This window comes from Triplophysa dalaica, chromosome 1 (assembly GCF_015846415.1).
Source record: "Triplophysa dalaica isolate WHDGS20190420 chromosome 1, ASM1584641v1, whole genome shotgun sequence".
NCBI classification, from domain to species: domain Eukaryota; kingdom Metazoa; phylum Chordata; class Actinopteri; order Cypriniformes; family Nemacheilidae; genus Triplophysa; species Triplophysa dalaica.
This window is the reverse complement of record NC_079542.1, coordinates 17954005-17977879: the sequence shown is the minus strand read 5'-3', so window position 1 is coordinate 17977879 and position 23875 is coordinate 17954005. Positions and strand designations below refer to the sequence as shown.

The window sequence follows — 23875 nt, the reverse complement described above, 5'->3', positions numbered from 1 at the left end:
GACGACTGCTATATTAGGGTCAATGTACAAAAGAGCAGTTGAGATGCTGTCTACTGAAGATCAAACAGTCCAGTAGAATGGCGACCTTGATAATTAGGTCAATAACTTCAATTGTATGCATACTACTTACACGCATGACCAGCTTTTCACATGTTAAAGTGTCACCATGGAATTCCCTATTGATTTAATTTACCTTAAATGTCCGTAAACAAAATCTATTCTGTACTCAAGTTAACCTGTTTACTGTCACTATTCAATATTTTTTAGTCAGACGCTAAAACTAAACACAGCAGGTGAACATTTTCTGACACTCTACAAACTGTATGAATATTAAATGCGAAAATTTCTGTTTACTGTATGATTGGTTGTCTTTTGCTGAACAACATTTCACATTGCACATCTTTAGCAGTGTTAACCCCAGTTGAGTGTTGCTTTCCCAAAAGTAAAGTGTGAAAGGCACACCAGCATCCCAACTCCCAGTATACAACTTCATCGATCAACCATATCAATAGCAGTCATATTAGGTTACCATCAGCCGGTGTGTACATAAACATGCTCCTTTTTTACAGAGGAAAACGTTTTTTTTCGCCTCCTAGGAATCATTTTATTTTCTGCTATGTCTGCTCTTCACTAAATCCTCACAGGAGTAGTGTTGCCTGTATTAGTGCTTTGGACACTTTCACATGCTTTCTGACATTAGTCTGCCTGGTCAGCGTGTATAATGTTAGCATGTCTTTGCTTGTCTACATTTGAATGCCAGTTTTTCTGCCCACCTGTTCACCCAGGTAAAAAAGTGCATGTACTTAAAGTAACTTTTGTCGGATATTTAGTTTGTACTTAATATACTAAGATATCGTTTTTTTATATGTCTCAGAGCAGTGAAGTTGAGGACACGTATTCTCAAGCTTATCTTAAAACTATTATTTTTGTATATTAAGGACAAAATTAGTGGGTGAAAGTAGAGCACTTTGAGTGCATTAAAGTGTATTATATAATACTTTTTTCACCTGGGCAGAGAAGAGAATGTGAAGAAGAGAAGAACACATGATGTTAAAGTAGGGCCACCAGAATAGGTTAAATGGTATCTGAAATATCCTGTCATTACGTCACATAAAATTGGTCCCATTAAGGTCCAGCCATCTTATTTTCTAACCTTTTCCTCCACAACCTAGATATTCCACATTATATTCCACAGATTTTCCTCAAATTTTCCTCAAATTCAGCATAGAAAATGTGAAAGTCACAGAATCTGCCATATGTTCATTTTGCCCAAGATAAGCATCAGTCAGACTCTGTCTTAATCACACGTCTCTAGTTACGGCGAAGAATGTTCATGCTGGATGTTGAATTGAAATAATTTTGACGTGCGTGAGCTCGACAAAATAAATCAATTCATCCCTTGAGCCATGTAAAGATGTAGTCCAGAGTTGGGGGTGAACGGCTTCTTCAGTTTCTTTCCATGAAAAACGTCTGACATAATTCCATAACAGCTGTTATAAAGGATTTATTTTGGACATCTTTGCATAGTGCTCCAGTTTTAAGATTTTTCTAATCCCTGTTTTAATTATTTCTAATTACAGTTAAAATGGTCAATGGTTATGGTAGAGTAGATCAAGGCCAAGACCAGCTTAACATTTGCTGTTTTTGTGGTCTCTTTTAAGATTTGCAAAATTTCATTTTGGCAGCGGATTTTGTCTCTATGGTAAACATCATTAGGGTTCATACACTGCAGACTTGCACTCTCAGAAATGTTGTTTAATTGTTGATTTTAAGTGATATCCTATCTGGTGTTTTTACACTATGAAGTGTTGTTTATGAAAACTACAGAAGCAAGACAAATATAACCTCACAAACTAAATATGTAGGTTTGTTAACTTAGATTTATGTGCTTGCTGAGCAAATAAAATAAGGGGTGAAGTAATGTAATTTAAAACTAAATGAAAACGGCCGGGGTTTGGCTCTGGGCTGTGTGTGTGTGCGGAGTACAAGAGCGAGAGAGTCTGTGTAGCTCTTGTGAATAATCAGAGCTATCCAGTTGTTTTCACAAATGAAATTAGGAAGAGTACATGGAGGAGACCTGATGGTGTCACAGACATGATTGCCTCATTACGAATGTGTGTGAAGAACTTAAGGGGACTATCCATCATGAGAAAAGGCACAAACAGTTTGAGAAAAGGCACAAACAGTTTATTAAAAAAAATGTAGATATATACATGCATATCCAAATGTGCCTCCATCTGTACCGGCAGCACTTTCTTCAAATCAGCCCTTAATTTTAAAAAAAAGTTTAATTAGAATCACTATCGCCTTGTTTCCCATTCTCTCGATCTCAAGACTCTCTCCCTTCTTCTGACACACCCACCTCCTTTTAGTCAAGAATTGTTGCTGTAAACATGTTGACAAATGTCCCTTTGAAAACCCAGTTACAAATGACATTTATTCGGCAACAAAGCGGTTATTTGAGTGGCCTCCCTGGGCTTGCTTTACACCCACTTCACTGATCAGTGGTCTCATGGCCAAGCACCTCAGGCTCTCGGCCCACCCATGACGATGCTTTCATGAAGGATCGTATTTAGAAACGCAGCCGAGTTGTGGTTTTCGAAATGCACTGCGCTTACAACCTTTTCCGCTAATGATGCTTGGCATCCGTTAGTGTTCTTTAATAACATGTAAATACAATTTATCTTGGCATTCTGCAATATAAAAAAATAAATAAGCTTGAAAATTTGACTGGTAGAGCCAAGTGGCCATTAGCTTTTGAGTTATAGTGCTGTATTTTTTGTAGTTTCACTTCGGAAGAAAAGCTGTGATTGTCATTATTGCGTTTCGTTCCGTGACAAAGAGGCTCTAAATCGGGCTCGTAATTTTTATTGGTGCTTTCAGGAAGGCCATTCTTTCTCTACCCCTTGGTGAAAATTAGGATTAACCAACACACTTTAGCCATAAGAGATAATCTCTGATTCAGAACAGAATTGCAAATTCGGCAAATATTCAAATTTTAAAGAAACCCATGCCGTCATGAACTGTTCCTTTAAGTACTTTACCTTTATGGCAGGTAATACAAGCTATTGTGTCAGTTTCCCTTTGCTTTGTTTCTCGGTATCGTTCTCAGGTACCGGGTTGTGACTGCATTTGCAGGAACACTTGTGTCTTTTTTGTACATTAGGGGAGGAGCTGTGGACAGACAATAGCTGTACTGCATTAAACACGTCGCACACAACTGCATACGAGTGCAGTGACACCAGTGGATTCGGTCTGTTTGATGGAATCAAATGTTGATAAAGAGTGAAGTGTGTGTCTGTGGAAACTGGACATTCAGTCTGAAAGTGTGAGTGTATCTCAGAAGCTGTGAGAGCTTTGGTTATTCGGTTTGTGTATGTGGAGTGGATATACTTTCACTAAGTGTGTGCGCTTGAGGAGATTTGGTGACTGTGAAGCCTCTTTTTAGTGGACCATTGCCTGAGTGAAGAGCTTGGATGGTAGTGGATGGCTGCTCCAGGACAGAACAGCCTTTCATTCACACCCACAGTGGGGCTCCAACCTACAATAAACGAACATTCAATCTCCTTGAGTTTCTGTTGCGCTCTCACTTTGATTTTTTTCTCTCTCTCTCTCCGGTTACCCACTTTGTTCAAGATACAGGTCAGATGTCCATGCATGACCTGACGTGTGGATAGAGATGGACGTAAAGGGAGGACAGGGAGATGTGGGGATTCAGAAAAAGTTGAAAGAGCAGCGTGTGTGTTCTGTCGAGAATCTACATGGCTGCTTTTGACTTTTAACTGTTTTTTGAGTCTCGGGTGCTTGAGTTTAATTGAAGCATATCTCTGTTCACTATGAAGTTTCTTTCTTTGTGAGCAAACTTTGAAGGAAGTGGAAGCTTTATCTTTGTCTTTGACGGGCCCCACAAAGAATGAACATTACATAATCCTGAATTTGATTTAACCTGGGGCAGAATCATCCTGTTTTGTTTCCTGGAGTGTGTGTTTGACACTTCACACCAAAAGCCAAATATTTTTGTTTCTGTTTAAGCGCTTTTTATCTTTCTCCACTTGATTTTCGCTCTGCAGTGTTATTGTCGGCAAAAGAAATCAAAGTGTGAAATGCAAATATTGCATCTTAACATAAACAGCCCTATCATACACCTGGCGCAACGCGGCGCAAGGCACTGCGCAGCTGACTTTGCTAGTTTCAACCCGACGCAGTTCTCATTTTCCCGTCCTATGCTCGTGTTTTAATAGAAAATGTATTTGCACTCATTTGTGCGCCCATGGGGTGTTGGTCTTGGTCTTGTTTACTAAACAAACTGGGACATAATAAATTGCTTTACTTTAAATTAATAAACTTTATGCTATATAAAAACAACTTCTGAAAATACGTACAGATGGGTGATCAAGCACTATTATATTATTATTTTTTATTCAAAAATTTGTATGATATTCAAATGATTAATTATAATGCATGAAAGTCAAACACTAAATGTAAGTTTTAAATACGTATTTAAGTCAAATGAAAGAGAATATTAATCTCGTGCCAGGCTGAGATGCCTGGCACCCCGTTGAGATGCCTGTTAGGACCCTCTGTTTCCTTTTGACACTCAAGCGAAATGCTGGCAGGATGTTTGCTGAATACTGGGGAAAGTGTTCTTGAGGTGGCCCCATTAAAAGTGTGTCAAACGAGTGTGTGTGAACACAACCGGCTGTTCCTGTGGCAGCACTCCTACTGTATTTGAGTATGGCCTTTGGTTTTTGGATCTGTCCATGGATGTATCTTCCATGTTCCTTGATTGAATGCCAGTACTCATATTCATGCAGTCTGTGCCCCAGCTTGTTCAGGCCTCAGCCCAAATCTTTCTCTCTGTTCCACCAGATATGATCTAACTGGTCTCTGTAATTTTGTGTTAACCATGGGAACGTGTCTTTGTCTCACAAGAGTCCCACATCAAGCAAGGGCGTCTCAGGCTTTTATTTTCTGTCCATCTGTGAAATGTTTTACCTCATATAGTAAAACTTCATAGTGAATACAATGTACTACATCTCAAGCATATTAATTTTGAAACAATTCTCAAAACAACCTTAACGTTGTTATTATGTCTTTTTCTAGAGACACAATTGTCTGGATGACTGAATGTTGATTGTTAGGATTTAGTTTAAGTACAAAACCCTTATATTAACCCTTTTAAGCATCCAAAATCTGATAAATGGCTAAAATAGATCAACTGAAGGTGTGCCACAAGAAAAATAACTAAATGCTTTTCATCTCGAATGTAGGCACCTACAATATGTACCTTGAATGGGATCCTTTGAGTTCCCTTCATCCTGGTTTATTCTGCCTGTTAACAGTTTAATATCTAATCTTTCAATAAGGACCACATTAAACTTTTTTAACTAATTGCAAACCTTATGGTCTGACGTGAATGTGTAAGACTTGACAGAAACCTTCACACTTGGTGAAAAAGAATTTTTGAAAAGCTTCCAGTCAGTGAAATGTGAAAGACTAGTGCATGGAGAGAAGACCAATTGTAAAGAATGTAACATTCAGAAGAATTTTTTTTTTTTGACCTCTACATTTTTTTAAATCGTGCTGAACATCCGCATCTTCTGTGTAATCATGCTTAGGGTTTTATTTGTGTTTTAAGACTGAGCAAAATATTTTTTATTTTGTTAATTTATGAATGTATTGTAAGCTAATTTAATGTTTTGATTTTCTCCTAAAAGAAAAAAAAAGAAATTAGTGGGATGTCTGTCTGTATGTATGTGTGTGCGTCTGAGTAATTAGTCCGGTAGGCTCTTGAATTGAGGGCGAGAAAAGGTACCAGATGGACTTGGGGAGGGGGACTGGCACTAAGACAAGCCAACAAAACCAGACAAAAAGAAGAGAAATAGTGGGAAGTGTGATAGGGACAAACAAGCAGGCCCATCACTGTCAGGATGCACCGACTCCCTCCTCCCTCATCATGCCATCTCCTCCGCTGCTCTAATCCTTTCTCACTTCATCACTCTCATGCAGATGAATCTAGATCTCCAGCGGAAGAAATGGTAGTTATGCTGCTGCTAAAGTCACTTAGTGTTCTTTTGTGGGAGAGCCTTAATCCCCTATTAAGCTCAAGAGCGCTTGTGTTTGACCCAACTATAAACAGCGCTCACGGTTCCCCCTCCATTAAATATTCAACTAAAGAGGCTTAAGAAAGACTAAAGAAACGAATTACTTGCGTCTTATGAACACATTTAATGTTTTTTACTCATCATATGCTGCTTGATTTGATTTACGGCTGTTGTTATTTTTGTACTTAATCTTTATGGATTTCAAGTCCTGGGGATAAATCTTTCTTACCGTGGCTATTTGGCTAAAGTGGATAGTTTGTTTTTTTATTTACAGCTGTTTGACGTAAATAAAGAGTCTTTTACCAAAACATATTTTCATGACCTAGTGTTGTTCTCTAAACATATGGAGACTTTATCTGTATTTTGACAAACAGCTGCATCTCTGATCTGAGCTTTGAACGGTGGCCTTGGAGATACAACTGAAAGTAAGATAGGGATTTAAGTTAGGTTGTTTGTAAAGATGAAGTGTAAAATGACAGTTAGGAGAAGATGCCCTACGAAGGCACATTGAGAAGCAGAAAGGAAGGAAAAGAGAGATCACCTTGTGTCAGAAAGAAGGCATTAAAAAAGCAAGAAAGATAGGAGGGGTTTAACTCCCCTGAAGAGCCCAGACTTTGACTTCTGGTTGACAGGCTGCTGGGTCTCGGACCATACGGGCCTGTCTCTTCTACTATCAGCCCAGCTGCACTCCCCCTCTGTCCCCGCACCTGACACTTTGACACGGGCACAGCAGTGACAAATAGCTGGAGCTTTCACCTTCTGTCACCCTGTCTGGACGGCGCTAAATCAGCCCAGTGATACTGTAGCCCGGCCCCACTGACAGGTCCTCTGTCACAACACGGCACTGATCGGGGTCTCTATGGGTGGCTTAGCCCTGCGGAGGGGGGCTCTTTCTTCTCTTCATAATGCACTGAGAGTCAGTTAAGCAGCTTGTCAGTTGGTGTGGCACAGAAAGGAGATGAGAGAGAGAGAGTTTGCAAGATGTTGTTGAATTGAGTGGAGGTGTGTGTCAGTGTTTTTTTATTTCAGAAGGGGTTGGGGTGATTGTTTAGATATACTTTGAGGACAGATTTGGCCAAGAAGTTGGCAAAGTCCGACAAAACCTTCCTTTATGGATGGAGTTTTTGTTTGGGGAAGGGTAGGGTTTGAGTCTAAATTTGTAATTACAATAGCTTTTTATGAAAGAAATGGTAGTTTATGGTATGCGATCATATACATGGCTGCATAAAATTGACAATAATGATTTTCTTCTGATTACTTACGCAGCCCTATTCTCAGACTACAGTTTTCAGGGTTTATGTTCAGCAAAAATGCATTTCTAGGACCATTCCACAATTAATCCAGAAATAAAGTTTGTGCCCGTGCACTCTGCATATTTATGTTGTATTTATAAACTTGTATACATACATCTATTCAGGCAATGTCTGCATGTATATATTAATATATATAATATATTTACATACAATTATTTTATATTTTTCTGAAACGTAAACATGTATGTATTAATTAATACAAAATGAATATGCATATATCTATAGTTGTGGAACAGCCCTACTTTTCTGAAAAAAAACTAAAAACTGAGATATTTCTTATTATGTGGCCTTTTCTTATAAAGAAAAAAAAATTCTAGTTACTTTCAAACTCAAATATCTCAAACATAAAATATTTAAACGGGTAAAATTTATGAGTTTTTGTGTGTGGGAAGGGACCTTTGAATAGACCCCTTTTGCGCCGACGTCATGTTTACGTCACATTATTTAAACACAATAAAATGAGCATACTGAACAGAAACAATCATCCAAAATGCTTGTGTTTGACTTCATAACACAGAATTAAAAACCGACTGTTGGAGTGGATTATGATTTGGGTCTAAAAATATCTCACGTATGCCCAAATCAGAAACGGGGATCAAGTTTATTTTTCACGCAGCGTTTCACTACCTTTAGTGAATATCCAGGGAAAGGACATTGAGTTATAAATATCTAGGTGTTCATCTGAATAATAAACTTGTTTGGACAGATAATACGGATGCATTTTATAAGAAGTGGCACAGTAGAGCAACTCTTCCTGTTGAGGAGATTGAGGTCTTTTGGAGTATGGGGAGTGCTATTGTAGACCTTTTTTGACTCCGTGGTGGCCTCAGTTATATATTATGGAGTGTGAAAAATGTGTCACAATGATTACTAACAGAAAAGACATCTATATTGTTGAATATAATTGCGGGGCCTTAGATTCAAAAAGGTTGAGAACCCCTACAGACCACTTCAGAAGACGCAAACAAGGCTGGTCCAACATTGGTCCAGAAGAACTTCCTGTTTCAGTTTTTTAAAACTGCACAAACTTTTGAACAAAATGCATCCAACAGAACAGTTATAACAAAATTTAAATGTTAATTGAATGTCTTTAGGATTTACATTTGTGAAAAAAAAAGGAAAATAAATGGAAAGTGCACTTTGGGCAAAAGGTCTATAATGCTCATAGAGCCATCCTGCAGTAACATCATGACTACTTGAGAAAGATAGATAGAGAAACCAAGAAAAAATAGATTATTTAATGTCTCCTGAAAGGATCCACAGTTGCCCGCAGCAGTTCTTAAATTGACGTCCCTGTTTCAATTTTTTTGCCTTTCACTCTCTCTCTTTCTTTCATACTTTTTCTGTCAGTCTGCTTTCTTCCGTCAGTCCTTCTTCCGCTTCTCTTAGGCTTTAGGGGCTAGATGTATCTAACAGCACATTTAGCTTAACTACAGTATGCTGAGTTTCCCCCCCACTCCTCTTCCTTTTATAAATCCCATCCCCCTTTCATTCCCCTATCTCCCACTGCTAAAATGGAATTGGATCAAAGCAGGGAGGAGGAAAGGGGGGATAGAGAGAGAGAGAGAGAGAGAGAGAGAAAACATTCTCATTGGGTTTTATTGAAATATTTATAGTTCAAGGTTGGCTGGCTAAATTGAATATCTATGCTGATCTCGCTCGCCTGTTTAACTTGTGCTTAGGCAAATATGTTTCCTAGGTGATAACCTTTTATGTACAGGTCTGACTTCATTGAAATGCATGAAGATAAAAACGTGTCACACTTCAGAGCGGCTCCGGTCTGCCACGCTGCTGCCTCGATTATTCAAATGATAATTGACCCCCACCTGTAGCCGGCTTATTTTCTCTCCTCAATCACTTCATTGGCTTTAAGGATATGGAATAAATACCATTTTTGTCATTTACATTACGAACCCTTGCAGAATGTCAAACACCTCTGGAAGAGGGGAAGTGACGGTGAGAAATATATGGCCAATTATTATTTCCAGTCCTGTTAATAATGTAAACAGTGTTGATACTGAAGGTATCTGAGCATTGAGTGCTGTGGATCGTGCGGCTCCATCCATTTTCCTCCACATAACAAATGCGTTGATGTTTGTCATCATTTATATGTATCATTTTTCATGGCGGAACCCAGTTTAGCGGCAGGCTGTCTAAAGGTGATGAATTGACATCTAGTGTCAAGCCTCTGAACCATGTGATTTAAAATTTATCGTGATATATCATGATATATCACTTTTCTTAGGCTGAAGGGAAGGTTGTCAATTATTTGAACATATTCTAAAACACACCAGTATGAATTGTAATTTATACCAAGCCCAAAGCCCATGCCATAAAAACTGTGTTTATTTTGTTTACTGTGCAATATCCTCAAAGGACACTCGTTTTCAGATATCAGATAATTGTAAATACCTCATTAAAGAGTAATACCTCCCTGTTATTAAGTGTGATTGACCGTACGCTTTAACCCTCTCCCTCTCCTGTACAAACAAATGGCCACAGTTTTGCTCCTAATGAGCAGGGATGCTAAATGTCCTCTTGCTTCATTAGCGAATGCATTATCCAGAGCACTGATTTAAAAAGAGCTCTAATAAAAGGCGTCGGATGTTTCCCACTTCGCCGCCGCTGCCTGTTTGCTCAGAGCCAGCCAAAGCTCCAGAATTAGAAATGTTTAATTATGAAAATGGTTACTGTGGAGAATTTCAAACACACTCCCTCCCCAGATCATTAGTTATGGAATGATGAAAAAATAAAAAGAGAGAGAAATAAAGGAGAGAGGGGAAAAATTGAGAAGAAATGCTCTCAGAAATGAAGGGTTCATATTTCAACCTTATAGCCGCTAAAAGGGTGTACTCAAAAAATCAATTTTATGAAAGTCCGCTCAGCACTAAAGGGAGCTCTATGCAACCAAGCAATCTTAAACGAACGTCCAAAAGGGCGGCAAAGACTCTGATTCATGCTGGGTATCAGGAATGCATTCCCCTTGGCTCACACATTATCCTCCAACTTGAGGTCAAAGGTTTCTACCTGGTTTAAATCAAGTCATGGTTAACCCATTTTCTTGCTTAATAAATGCATGCAAGCATTTTGAACGTAAGTTGCGTCAATTGAGTTGGTGTATCAAAATAATTGGCACTTTCTGTATAAGCTGGATCAGACTATCATAAGGACAGATGCCAAGAATCATGTATTTGGTGATATTGGTCTTTATGTTATAGAAGGATGAAATGCGATACACAAAGGATGCCCAGAGTGCACTGCATTCTCATAGTGTGCTGCCAGAAAATAAACGTCTGCCATTCACTCTTCGCAGACTCGTGCTCACGTGTATTTAGAAGTTGTGGCAAAATGACGTGTCTGCTTTTTCATCTGTCTGTGTGATGGACTCCCGCTTAGAGAGAGTCCTCTAGGGTGGATAAATATGGCTGACACGTGTGGAGACCTCAAATGAAACACTGATGCTCAGAAACAATGACACGTTGCATGTGTTAGGAACTGCTATGCAAAAGAGTTTTTGTGTGTGTGTTTTGAAGCTGGGATGTCACCAAGATGTACAGCTGGGTGACTCTGCCCACACTCCTCATCGGGGATTCCCATTAGTTAGATTGATCGTTTCCTTTTCATGCCCTTTGATTCATGCAATACACACTGCCCTAATCGGTACTCTGCCTTATGGTGCTGCGCATCTGTGCATCACATCTCTCTCTCACACACATATGCTTGCATATATGCATTTATACAAATTAATGAGCACACACGCTCATACCTTTATATTGATGCCAATGTGTAGACTGACCCAAACGAAAAAATATGACCCCTTAAAATGGAGACGGTTTGTAACCCAGAATTGTCGATAACACTTTTTGAATTATCACATCAACTATTTTTTTAAACATTCAGACCTGGTGAGACACTGCTGTGTCCTTGTGCCCTTTAAATGCTTTAAACAGGTTCAAGTCAGTACAGCACTATTGAATACTTAAATGTATTTTATTGTGTTCCCAATGGGAAGTTAGACTTTACTGCTTCAGTTAAATTGATCCTTTATGATCCCAGACACTTAAATGTTTCCCAGCATGTTTTATCACATATTGAAGACTGATGATGATGATAGCAGTAACAATGTAAAACTCTATTCAAAAAATCCCTTAAACATGATTAGTATGTTGAATGAGATGCCACATGTTCATCTGTAGACTTTTGGATTGTGAGATACATGCTTATAATATCACCTAACACGCAAGCTGAATGTGAATTTGTATCTTCATCAATAAGACATCAAGAAAAGACGGCCTTAAAATAATAGCTCAGCTTACAGGCAAAATCCCAAACGAATATTTTTGTGCCGTTAATAGCGTTTTTCTAGGCATGGGTAGAAGAGTTTACATGTTGGAAAAAGCTGGAAATTCGTTTATCTGCCTGCTAATCCAAATATGTCATGTTTAATAAATATAATTTGGCCTCTCTCCTAGAATACTGCAGGTTTCATTGATTTTAACTGGCTCCCTCCCACATTAATATTTAGAATGAAAATATTTTGCTTCAGAGTTTGTCCATGACTCATATTTTTTTAGTTGGATGGGAGCTTTTATAAGTTTCATGTTGTAAGAGAACCGACATGGCTGCTCTGTAGGACAAATAAACTTAAGGTTTTGCTACACATGTGCTTTCTTAAGTGCAAAACAACTTTTAAACAAATATATATTATGACAAATGTATGTGGATATACATTCACAAACACATTATGAACTGTGAGTGAACTGTGGATAAAAAATAAGCAGCATATGCCTTATGCAGGGGTGAATTTGAGTGCACAAATTTCATCGCAGTTAGGACGCTGTGTGTGTGTGTGTTTACGAAATGAATGGGATTAGCAGGTCTGTCCGGGACCACAGGTTTACCTGAGCTTCGTCTCTCTTTGTCATTCCTGTGGGCTGTTGCCAGAGCTGTCAGTGTAAGTGAAACTCCATGTTGTGCCTGGAGATATTGGTCTCTAGAGGTCAGTGCAGTTCCACTAGTGACAGCTGCACTCACAGTCCTGCTGTAGAGCCAACATGGCTGCCTGCACTCTAAATGACGAGGGAGGGCAAAATAATTAAAGCAAGGATCAAATATGTTTCCATGACAAGCAGTCACATTCACACACAGACAGACAGATACACAAACACGCAAAGGAGTAAAGCTCTTTAGGGTCTCTGACCTTGTCTCAAAAAATGTTGGCGTGTGAAGGTGTGGAGCTCATGAATGAATGTAAATGAAGGACTGCTGTGTGCTTGATTCAAAGCTCTGTTCTGGTCTGGCTGTGTAATGCATGCTTAAATAAGTAATATAATAGTTAATAGAAAAATGTTTTTTAGCATATGTTGGAAGATGAATAATACTTAGCCCTGTAGAATAGTGCTGTGTAGTATGTGGATCTGTCTCCAGCACCTGTATTTCATTGGAGATGTGACGCCGTGACCGCTAATTCTGTAGGCCTGCAGAATTCACTTTTCCGCTCCTCTGTTTCCATCTTGTTTTTTAGCAGCACCTTTTATCTGCTGCTGAAGTACAAGAAGAGAATAGAGCAAATGCGCTCAGCCCCGCTTTGGCATAATGTCATTATGTCCAGTTAGTTTTAAAAAGCCCTTTTTTATAAACATTTACAGTGTGGGGCACAAAGAGAGCTGCTGTTCCGCCTGCTCTGTTTGTATTGTGGTTGTGGTCACGTTGGGCTTCAGCTGACTTGTCTACAGAAAACGGGTGGCAGAAACGTGGCCTGCCCTGCCAAGTTTTAAAATTAGTAACAAATTTAATATGTTCAGCGCTAGCATCCCCCACCACAGAGATTGCGAAAATGCATTTCGAGTTTGTCGCGGGGTCTCGCTGGATGACCACAGAGAGGACGGAATCGGAGGGAAATGCAGAACAGATGCAAGAAGCGTTGGGAGAAGAGCGGGGCTACATTTCAGGACCACCAAACATGCGGTGCACACAAATGATCTGAACACTACCATTCTCAGACCGTTAGTGTGACCTAAATGACAGAACCATGCTCCCGTTAATGGCGTAATAGTGATTTATCGCTTTCATTTTGAGGATCGCTATCCCCATAACTCCTTATACAGAGGGGAATATGTATTTTGGATAATGCACCCCTGCCATGAAGGTTCATGGGCAGTTAAAGCATGGGAAGGAACATATTACTGTCATAAATCTACATCCTCTAACCTGCTATATAAGAAGACATGGAGATATTAGAATCAAGAATGACTGGAAACAAGAAAATGAAAAGGAGGTAAAGTTGACACATTGATATCAGGCCACTAACTTTTATTTTGACGCATTAGGGTAGTGTTCTATTAACAGTGATCAGATGACATTAGCTAATTTTCAATTTATGGGCCTTGCTTGCTGTTTGCATGATCAGCTTCTCTGTTATATCTGTTTTCCTCTCTGCCTCTTTTTTATCAGTCTGGACATATGATTTACTTGATTAAATATGTTTAATGTCATTTGAAGTGGGTCTTGATTATAGTGTTTGACTGGGATGTTATTAGCTGAGCATGACACCACGTTTCGTCTGCTGAACTATCAAAAGTTCACAAAAGTGACACAAGTAATTATGTAATTTCTTTCCTAAAAAATGCATATGTTTTATGGATTATTACTCATAGATGGAACAAGACTTATTTTGATAATATGACAGTTATAATCCCATTTGCAGTTTTAACTTTAACCAGTAGAGGGAGGCCACTCATTTATTTCCACCATTTTCTCGGAGCCAGCAACCTCTGCTGATAACCCTTATTATGTGTGATGCTGAAGAAATGTATCACTTATTATTTTTGGACACCCACATCAAGGGCTCAGTGTTTCTCTTGAAGAATCATTTATAATGTAAAAGATAAGCGTGTTCCAATAACTGATTCCTTTCGAACAGCTCATGAGACCTGATTATATGTGACTCCACATCAGGTCGTAAATATTTGTCAGCCCACCTTTGAAACAGGCAAGCTGTGGCACTGTCAGCCCTTCCACATGAAAGAGTGAATGGAAACGTTTAGGGTTGGGAGCAGAATCAGTCATAGCTGGAATGAGATGGCCAATAAAATGTATAATTATGATGCTCTGTCATTGGCCACAGCCCAGAGGGCTTTTTAACTGGGCAAAAAATCCCACACGCGCATAATGGGCCTTTTTTATGGTAGTCTAGTCTAAAAGTGAGCTGTGACAATGTGTGGTCTGCATTCGATGCCCAAGGCTGCTGCAATATACTGTTTACCTAGCTAGAACAGAATGAGGGCGTGTTGCAACGGCCCCTTTCGATGACACTGTGCCCTGGAATACATGCAGTACCACAACTACCTGCTACCACAGATATCCTTCGATCTCACCTGCTTATTTGGAACATGTTCCTCGCATGTGAGAGTTTATGCTAAAGTTTCCAGAGGTTTTATTGAAATGATGGTGTCATGAAGTGTTTTATAACTTTGCAAACTGGTACTTTTACAGTGAGACAGACTGAATATCTTTACCAAAGTTTGGGATTTCTTAAACAAAAGAAAAGTTTTGCCTTCTTTCTCAGCCTCATCCTAATAAAAGTTGATGGATGGTAGATAAACATAGATTCCTTTCTGTCAGAACAATTTGGGGTTGACTACCTAGTGGAATTAAATGTAACAGAAGAGATTCCCACAGAGCTTTAGACCTTTAGCAGTTTGAGTGAATAAAGATATGTACAGTAGCTACCATTCTCTAACACATACACCTGCTGTGAGCTAACATAAAAATAAAGCTGGATCTATTCTTTCTGAAGGGATGCTTTTTGTTAAACATTTCATATCATTTAAACACATCACAGCTAATTACAGGTTTGACGTTTAAAGGTGTGGTTTTGGGTATTTTGGAAAGTTGTTTGCATACTACAAAGTTGTTTTTCTCCAGGCATAAAGTCAACATTCTGTAATATAAACCATGAATTTGCTAAATATGCGTTTTAGGGTTGCAGTGAAGGAGTAGCATCTCATTCTATTATCACACAGCATCCACATAAATACACTTACAAACATAACGTTGAGGTGAGATTGGGAACTCCACCCTTCCCTTTTGAAGCACAACGGCAGCTCTTACGGGACAAAGATGTCGTCCATTTTGACCATCGATAAATAACTGATGAATATCTTGTCTAGTCAAGATATGTTTGAGGTAAAATTGGTCTAGTTTAAGATACATTACTGTTAGTTGAGATTTTCTTCATTAGTCTGAACTACGTAATTGCAGAGCAACCAATGTCCAGAGAATCAGTCAGGTCAGACAGGTCACTCAGAGTGCACTGGAAGTAGCATGGACCAAAGGCGCGCTGTCCACCTGTAAGGCACACAAAGCCAGCTTTTCATCGAGTACTTCGGCCACCTAAACGAGTCTGTAATTATCTTTGACAAAACTCATTAGCAAGGACCTTGTAGCAACATCGGCTACCAGGAATTCCATGAGGAGAGACATGAACAGAAACAAAGCCTGGCATACAATTCATTGCGCCCTTTGACAAAATGTAATGAAGTGTGTTCATTGTCCCCCTCATCAACATTTGAACCCGGAGCCATCATTGCTGAGACCCTCTCTTATATGCCCTCTGTGCCACTGTGTGGGACACATCAAATGGCACCTTCACTTTACCTCTTTTGTCTGCCTTTGGGCAACTTGTTGTTAGAGATGTTGTTGTTGTTATCATGGGCCTTATTAGGATGAATTGGCCCTTGCCGTTCTGTCAGAACCAGTTAGCTGCTTTACATCATAGGCTCCGTGAGCAAACCGTCTGCGGTGAGAGAGAAAACCCCTCATAACCTAATTTTCAATAGTTAACCGGCCGATGACCTTTGACACAAATAATTAAGGGTTTGTCAATTGTGGTCAGGTTCCTCACCATCCAGCAGAGAATGATAAACAGTTATTGTGTATTACACCCATTTACAAAATGATATTCTTTGAAATGCAGCAGCTATGACCGATGCATGGATTTATATTTATGTCCATATAACTCATGACCACATAATCCATACAACTGATTGCCTCTTGCCCAAGAGTCATTCAGAGGTCATAAGATGTATACTGACCTTGAAACTATAGCCATAAGACTAAATGTGTGGCTGACTATGCATAAGACATATTTGATATCCTTGTGTTTAAACAGTGGCAGTTGCAGTGTTGTTTTATAGGACTAGCCTGACACTTGGGGCTAAGGCTAAAGACTTATTGTAAATTGCAGTTTATGATATATTGATTATATAATAGCAGCAGCAGAGTCTTTGTAATAATTCCCGTAAAAAACAACTTTGGTCTTCTAAATAAGCTTTTAGAAACACAGCTGCAGATTAAACTACTAATAGTTTTAAATTTATTCTGCTCTGTTGAGAAATATAATCTATCTTAATGCACCAAGTTATTATGTGCTCCTGTGGCTCTATGGGTAGAGTGTGTTTGATTAAAAATGTATACCTTGAATGCACCGTTAGTCGCATAAGTTAAATTAAATGTGTGAACATGAGCTATAGCAGAAATGCCGTCTGTCAACATGTTGTTTCACAATTCAGTTAAAGGAATTGTAAACACCCCCACCCAAAAAAATATGATACAATTGATTCAAATAATTTTTTCTGCATTAATTCTTCTGTGGATCAAAAATAAGGTATATTGAGAAATGTGGTTGACAATGGTTGACAATGGAAGTCAACAGGGGCCAATATTTGGTTACCAAGATTATTTAAAATATCTACTTTTCTGCAGAAGAAAAACATACCGATTTGAATTTCTATCTATCTATCTATCTATCTATCTATCTATCTATCTATCTATCTATCTATCTATCTATCTATCTATCTATCTATCTATCTATCTATCTGATGATAGTATTTCAATTAAATAATGTACATTATTTTAATGGAGTTTTGAGAACATCCAATTCACTCTGCATAATAATGCATCGCATGTGTCCCCATGCACCTATCCAAGACTAATGCGCTGTCCCAAAGAGAATCAGAGATGCAGTTCTTTGAATAGAAAACATTGCAGGACATTTACATATAGTCCCCATCTTAACACACAATCTTAGACTTATTCCACCCTTGTTGGTCTAGATTTAATATGGTGTAAACCTGTTGTAAGACAGGCTCTTAATTGATCTATTAGTTGCAGCGTGAGCCTGATGCTGTGTGGCAGGATTCCATGCTATTATTGCCGGTTCCCTCAGGTATAGCGCTGCAGCACTAATCCCATTGCACATGCATCATTACCTTCAATAATGTTTGACAGCTCTTCTTTACAGCTCCCATTTTAATTACCTTTGCTTTAAATATTTAACACAAGGCAAACGTCTTTATGTGGCCGTCGCACAAGCAGCGTGGCATTTGTCAATACAGGTAGTTACTATATGAAGATCAAATATTGTGTTCATCTGGTTGGAGGAACAACAGTGTTCTCAAAATTTTCAGGTTAATTCATCATGCCAATCTCTCTGTTTTTAATCAGAACAGTATTCAGAATATGATTTTGAGGGATTATATTTAGGGAGATTTGTAGAAATAGATCTCGCCTGTTGGACAGATTGCTTGCTAGTGCAGATCCCGAGGGATAATCCAAACGACAGTCAGTTGACCTTTAATAAAACAAAAATATAAGCATGCCACCTGCATCTTGTCAGGCCTCTCATATACATTTTACCAGCATCGAACATCTTCCGAAAGTGTACAAAAATATAATCTGGCATCGATGAAATAAAATTTTTTAATGTTGAGGCGTCTCACAGTAATAATCGTAATGTCCATCTAGAAAAAAAACAAGGTAAATAAACACTATTGTTATTTATGTTATTTAGTCTTTTTAAATAAACCGTTAGTAACAGGATTTCAATGTTGGACCTTTTATTTATCGCAGTATTTTAACATTTACCTTTAAATGTTCAAAGTGAATTTCAGCATATGACCCCTTTTTCAGCTCACCCACAAATTGACCATAGCTCTTTTGAATAGATCTAATACAACTCTAATGCTCTTATTACATGCTTTAATCTTCCAATCCGTCCTGAAATAATGTCTATCTTTCTGCAGCTTAATTTACTGGACCCTGACCAGTAGGTCATCGCTCAAATCTAGTTTTTATTTATTTTATTTTATTTATATGATCGTGCTTCATGTCTGGTTTAAAACTAGGAAATTCCAAGACTCCATGTGGAATTATCTTCTCCAAATTAACAAAAACAAAAGTATAGAAATAGAAGCCTGTAGTTAAAATACGCCATCTCTCTTACCGCATGAAACCTAAAAGTGTACATTTATTATATTTTTTTGTTTTGTTCTATCTGTTTACTCATTTTGGGAAAAAACTTAACATATTCTGTATATTAAAATTCGCAACCTACCTTGCTTTTCGTGTTTAATTGGGTGTGATCATATTAAAAACACTTAAACAGTATGGATGCTTTCAATGACCTTGTTTTTACCACGAGCTGGTGATGCACCAGCACGAGCGCAATCCACACAAAGCGACAATGCATAACCTGTTCCTGCCTCACTTTGAGCCTGAGCAGTCAGTGTATGTGATGCCAATACCGATTAAATAATGACAAGAAACTGATTTACTTCACACCCTTTTTGTTTAAACACCCTCATAGTTTATGACCTTTCAACAATGACCTAAATTTAATAAAAATTTGTGTAAACTTAGTTAAAAGCTAGTTATATTAGTAACATAAAAAGCAATCAGTACACAAGAAAGGAATTATTTCTTATAAAAATTTTTATAAATAACAACAAGTAACATTTATACACAGTTCCTTGAAATAAACAGCACACTCCTCAGGAGCATAGTACCGTACTTCATTTATTACATAAATAAAAGTAAAAAGGTTGATTGTAAGATTGACACCAGCTTCCAAAACTGTAAATCACAGAACATTAAGTACACGACCACAAGAAATAAATGTAACAACACAACCTTGGGAGGACATACAGTATGGTAACAGATAAATAACGCAGATGGATAACTTAACAATTAATATATAAATAGGATTGCTAAACTACGATTGCCATTGCAAACATAAGAAATCACAGACAATTTATTCTCATATATACACGGAACATTGCATAAAGTTATTGACACCATTAAATCATATTGTGCAAATTATGGCTGCCTCCAGTTTTCACAGTTCCAAAAAGGGCTCATACAGTTTCAAGTGTCCGCTGCCATGGGCATATAGTTCTTCATTGCCTCTGTTCCATAGTGCATAATGTAGATCATAAGAATGTCCCCGTGTTTATTGACATTTTCAGAGTCCTGATTAAAAAGGGAATGGGAAAGCCAATATTATGATATTATTTAGACAAGGTGAAAAGCTTAAGATATTATCCAGTCTAAGATATTAGATAAGTGCTTTATGAAATTTTGGTGACACAAAGAATGTTTGCATCATTACCTCAGATTACACGCGAACACAAAAGTACTAAAAAGGCATATTTATCTTATGTTTTTGTTGTTCTGCAATAGCCGAGGCTGTAAGATTAAACTTTTGAATGTTAATGAAATTCATTTTAGCAGAGGACTGCACAGCACAAATGTTTACTTTTATCAAAGATGCTTTACCTTTAAAGTATGTGTAATGGCATTACTCTGTATCTATGCAGACTGCAGGTGATGGATAGTATGTAATCCTAGATGATGGGATTTCTTGCTTTTTATTTTTAGAAAAGCACAATTTTAACACATCTGTTTACATGCATGTCTATCTGATCGTCATTTCTTGTCATGTGAGACTGATATCAGCACGTGTGAGGTTGAATCATGTTTTTTGTGTGTACTATATGTGCTCATGCTTACCTGCCTCACCTCTTCATCACAGGTCTGAATGCTGTGGTCTTGGCATCCTGGAGTGCTGGACATGTGTCATTGAGCACAGTGTGTTCTGTCTCTGTTTTTCCTGTACTGGAGAACCCTGCAGTAAACAAGCATGCAAGGCACAGGTAATTGTCAATAAACGGACCGTATGACATTAAACTACAGATGTACCAGTGTATCTTTTAAATATATATGATTGTCATTATTAAGGGTTGAAAGAGAACAACTATATATTTTGTACTTTTCTATGATGAAACAGATTCTGTACCTTCCATTGAGTATTGGCACGATTCGGGCAGTACAGGATAGGTTGAAGAGTGTATCTGGAGGTTCTTGTAGCTCCCACTACGGTATGCTTTATGTATCCCCTGCAGTCCTTCCTGGTAAAGGCTTTCAGTATTGCTCAGGTTGATAGGGTCCTGAAGGCCCTCCAGCTCCCCACACTGCCCTCCTCCGACTGTGGGTATCCTGACTGTCTGCATCTGACAATCCCCATGCCCAGTCCGTACATTTCCTCCATGGTGTGGGCCTAATACCACCCCTGCAGCAGCTGTACGCGCTAGTGACCAGATCCGAGGCTTCTGCGATGGCTCAAAGTGAGAGAGTGCCACAGTGCTTATGGAAGTAGACTGAGGTGAGGGCTGCTGCTGTGGTTTGGAGCCCAGGGGATCTAGGTAGTCTGGGTTCAAAGCCCCCAAAGTCTTCAGGCCGCAGGGAAAAGATGAAAAGTTCAGGTTAGGGTTACAGTCTCTCTTTGGCGGGGAGGAAGCCGGGATGTCATCCTGACCCGATTTCTCACAGTCACTGTCCAGCTTGTCACAGTCCTCGTCCTCAATGTCATCCAGGTCACTGAACTGCAGGTCCCGCTCATCCTTGCTATCTTTGGAGTCTATGCAAGAGCAGTAAGAGTCATTTGAATTCACAATGTTGTTTTTAAACAACAGGTAAAAGCTTAGGTAACAATGTGTTATTTAGAGAATGATTATTTAATCACAGCTAAGAAGTGAGTATACCTTTGGTTATGCTGTCTGGATCAGTCTCAATGAGGTCTTCTTTCCTGTCATCACCCGCTTTGTTTTTGGGAGACCAGGTCATTTTATTTTCTTTCTTTAGTCTCCGTCTAGCATTGGCAAACCAGGTGGAAACTTGTGTGAGAGTCATTTTAGTGATGATGGCCAGCATGATTTTCTCACCCTTTGTAGGGTAAGGGTTTTTCCGGTGTTCATAAAGCCATGTTTTAAGAGTGCTCGTCGTCTCACGTGTGGCATTTTTTCTTCGCGCTGATCCGTTAAAATCAACAGTCCCATACCTGGATTAAAATAAAAAGCAGCATCTAGTTTTTGAGCATTTATATACTATTATACTAAAAATAGTCTTATTAGAGGTGAGGTAGAATTATTACTTACCTATCATACTGGTATTGTCCTAATGAGTGGTCATATGGATAGTAGGCGGCAGGTTGGGTTATAGTGCTGTGAAGACTTCCTGACCCCTCTTTTATTTCATATTGTGGGTTCTAGAAATAAAGTAAAATTAAATTATTTTTTTAATATTACGGGCATTGTTCAGTCCTGTACCTACTGATTATTTTAGAAAATAACATTCATTAATTACACACACAACACTCCACCGTCTTAATCTTTATATTTAACACTTGTCCTTTACGAAATATTATATATTCTCCATTAAACAAAGCAGGCCCTTTTATATCCAGCAGGCTATTACAATGTCAATTAAGTCTCTGTTTATTTCCTATGATTATTCAGTTATTTCGCCAGACAGCCTGATCCTCTTAGCACCCCAAAATAATCAATAACAAGCCTTGACATGAATGAGTCAATCGATTGAACGGAGGACTTGCGCTGTATCCGATGAGAGTGCTTCGCATACCAGGCTGGAGTAGATGGCGGAGGGGTCGGCGCTGTACTGAAAGTAGTTGGCGTAGTTCTGTCCGGCTGCGGCCGCCGCTGCAGCTGCGTAAGGAGAGCCGTACACCCCGAGCGCGGCGTTGAGCTCGGTCCGTGTGCTCGCCAGGAGCCGGTTCTCATAGGAGGGACAGCAGAATGAGGCTGCGCTTTGAGACGCGTTCGGTCCTTCTGTCACCGACCTGGAAATCGAATCGCAGCAAGTCGTACTGGTGTTTGCCGACACGAAAAACTGCAAATTTGAAGAAAATTGTAGATAGATGTGTCATCTCATATTTGGGTTACAAGTATAATATATCCGCAGTTTCCTTAAACAAAAATGAAGGTAAGATGTAGTGAAAATGATTTTTGAAAGATTTTTTGAAGTCTCCCTTTGAAATTATATTTTATTCACGTTTATGCGTTTTAATAAAAATAAAAGAAAGGTTGTTTTATTTCACTTGAGAAATAATATATTTAGTAACACAAAAATAATTGAAATATTACTTCTAAAATGTTCATTTTAAAATCGAATTTATTGTGTGCTTATTGAGTGTGTAAAGAGAGAGGGTCTTGCTGCTATATTTTGTTTATACAAAAACTTTCTGATAAGTTTCACTTTGCCATAGAAAGTTGAACCTACCCTCCACAAGCGCGGCATCTTTTGAATCTATTTAATAATTTCATGTTTTTAGATATATAGTAAAATACATTTATAATTGTTGGACGTCCTAGTGTCGAAATTTCTATTATCTGAAACGTCTAATTAGTTTATACACAGAGACTGAAAAGGCTACCGGCAAAGGGAGGAGTCTTGCTGTCACTCTCAACAATTACACCGTAAAGGTAATTTACACGTTTACAACAACACGTGAGGTCATTTATAATTCAAATAACTCATAACTATAAATATTGACAAAGCCAGGGTAAAGCGTATCCTTAGTTCAGGATTTACTTTGTAACTATGTGCATCTACCTGAGTTTAGATAACCAGAAATGAAACGGCATGTAAAAAATACAGTAAAACGTAAATTAAGATCTACAAAAGAGAAAAAAATAACATCATATTTGTGTGCTTACCTGAGAAGTTGCATTGTAAGGATATCCAAACTGCGAGAAAGACATAGCTGGTTCTTTTGTTACCATAAGCAATATTCTTCTCCTGCTGACCGATTGAAACAAAATCTACTTTAAATCCACAGTCTTACACACATTTCCACACTCGGCCTTTCGCTCAATAATAGATGACTGCACTTAACTGGGAAGCACTGAGGATGTTTACGCCAGCCCTAGTTTTATATGTATATATAATCCCCTTAAGGAAATTAGAGTTAAACCTCATCAACTACAAAAATATTGCTGTTAAACAGCTGTAGAAAGCTTAAAGGATAACGCAAGACTTGCAAGATATGAACTTGTGGTTGTGCTATTATTTGTGCCTCTATAGTTCTTTAGAATTCATCCATGCAAGGGTATCGTTGTGTGTGACGTCATTCTAATCCCGGGACAGCGAGGAGAGAATGATGTCTTTGCCAATCACGTCATGCTTCGCGCTTTTCTTGAGGTGTTTTGCACACCCTGTCCCCTCTGTTTTTTTCCTTTTTGATTTTTTACACATTAGGATATTTTGGGGAACAAATAAGAATCACTTGTCTTATAGTGTCCAGTCCACAGAAGTGCTAAAACT

The 23875-nt window shown here is 38.5% G+C and overlaps 1 protein-coding gene and 1 long non-coding RNA gene across 3 annotated transcripts in view; one reads left to right on the top strand and one right to left on the bottom strand.

Moving 5' to 3' along the window:
• The window catches only part of LOC130422625 (uncharacterized), a 51065-nt gene extending 30654 nt beyond the window's left edge, over positions 1 to 20411 (top strand). The window contains exon 3 of the long non-coding RNA XR_008906910.1: positions 20289 to 20411. This is a non-coding gene — a long non-coding RNA (uncharacterized LOC130422625). The remainder of the gene's footprint in view (positions 1 to 20288) is intronic.
• Positions 19239 to 23602, bottom strand: irx6a (iroquois homeobox 6a). Of its 2 annotated transcripts, none has more exons than XM_056749512.1 (7): positions 23269 to 23602; positions 22175 to 22441; positions 21691 to 21800; positions 21298 to 21593; positions 20553 to 21173; positions 20267 to 20381; positions 19239 to 19726 (listed from the first exon to the last, which is right to left on the bottom strand). In XM_056749512.1, exons 1-6 carry the CDS (start codon positions 23332 to 23334, stop codon positions 20272 to 20274), a joined length of 1470 nt encoding a protein of 489 aa, XP_056605490.1. In that variant the 5' UTR covers positions 23335 to 23602; the 3' UTR covers positions 19239 to 19726; positions 20267 to 20271. The 2 variants fall into 2 exon arrangements, with proteins under 2 accessions (XP_056605490.1, XP_056605489.1); XM_056749511.1 differs by having other exon boundaries at positions 20276 to 20381.
• Positions 23603 to 23875: the final 273 nt, after the last annotated feature.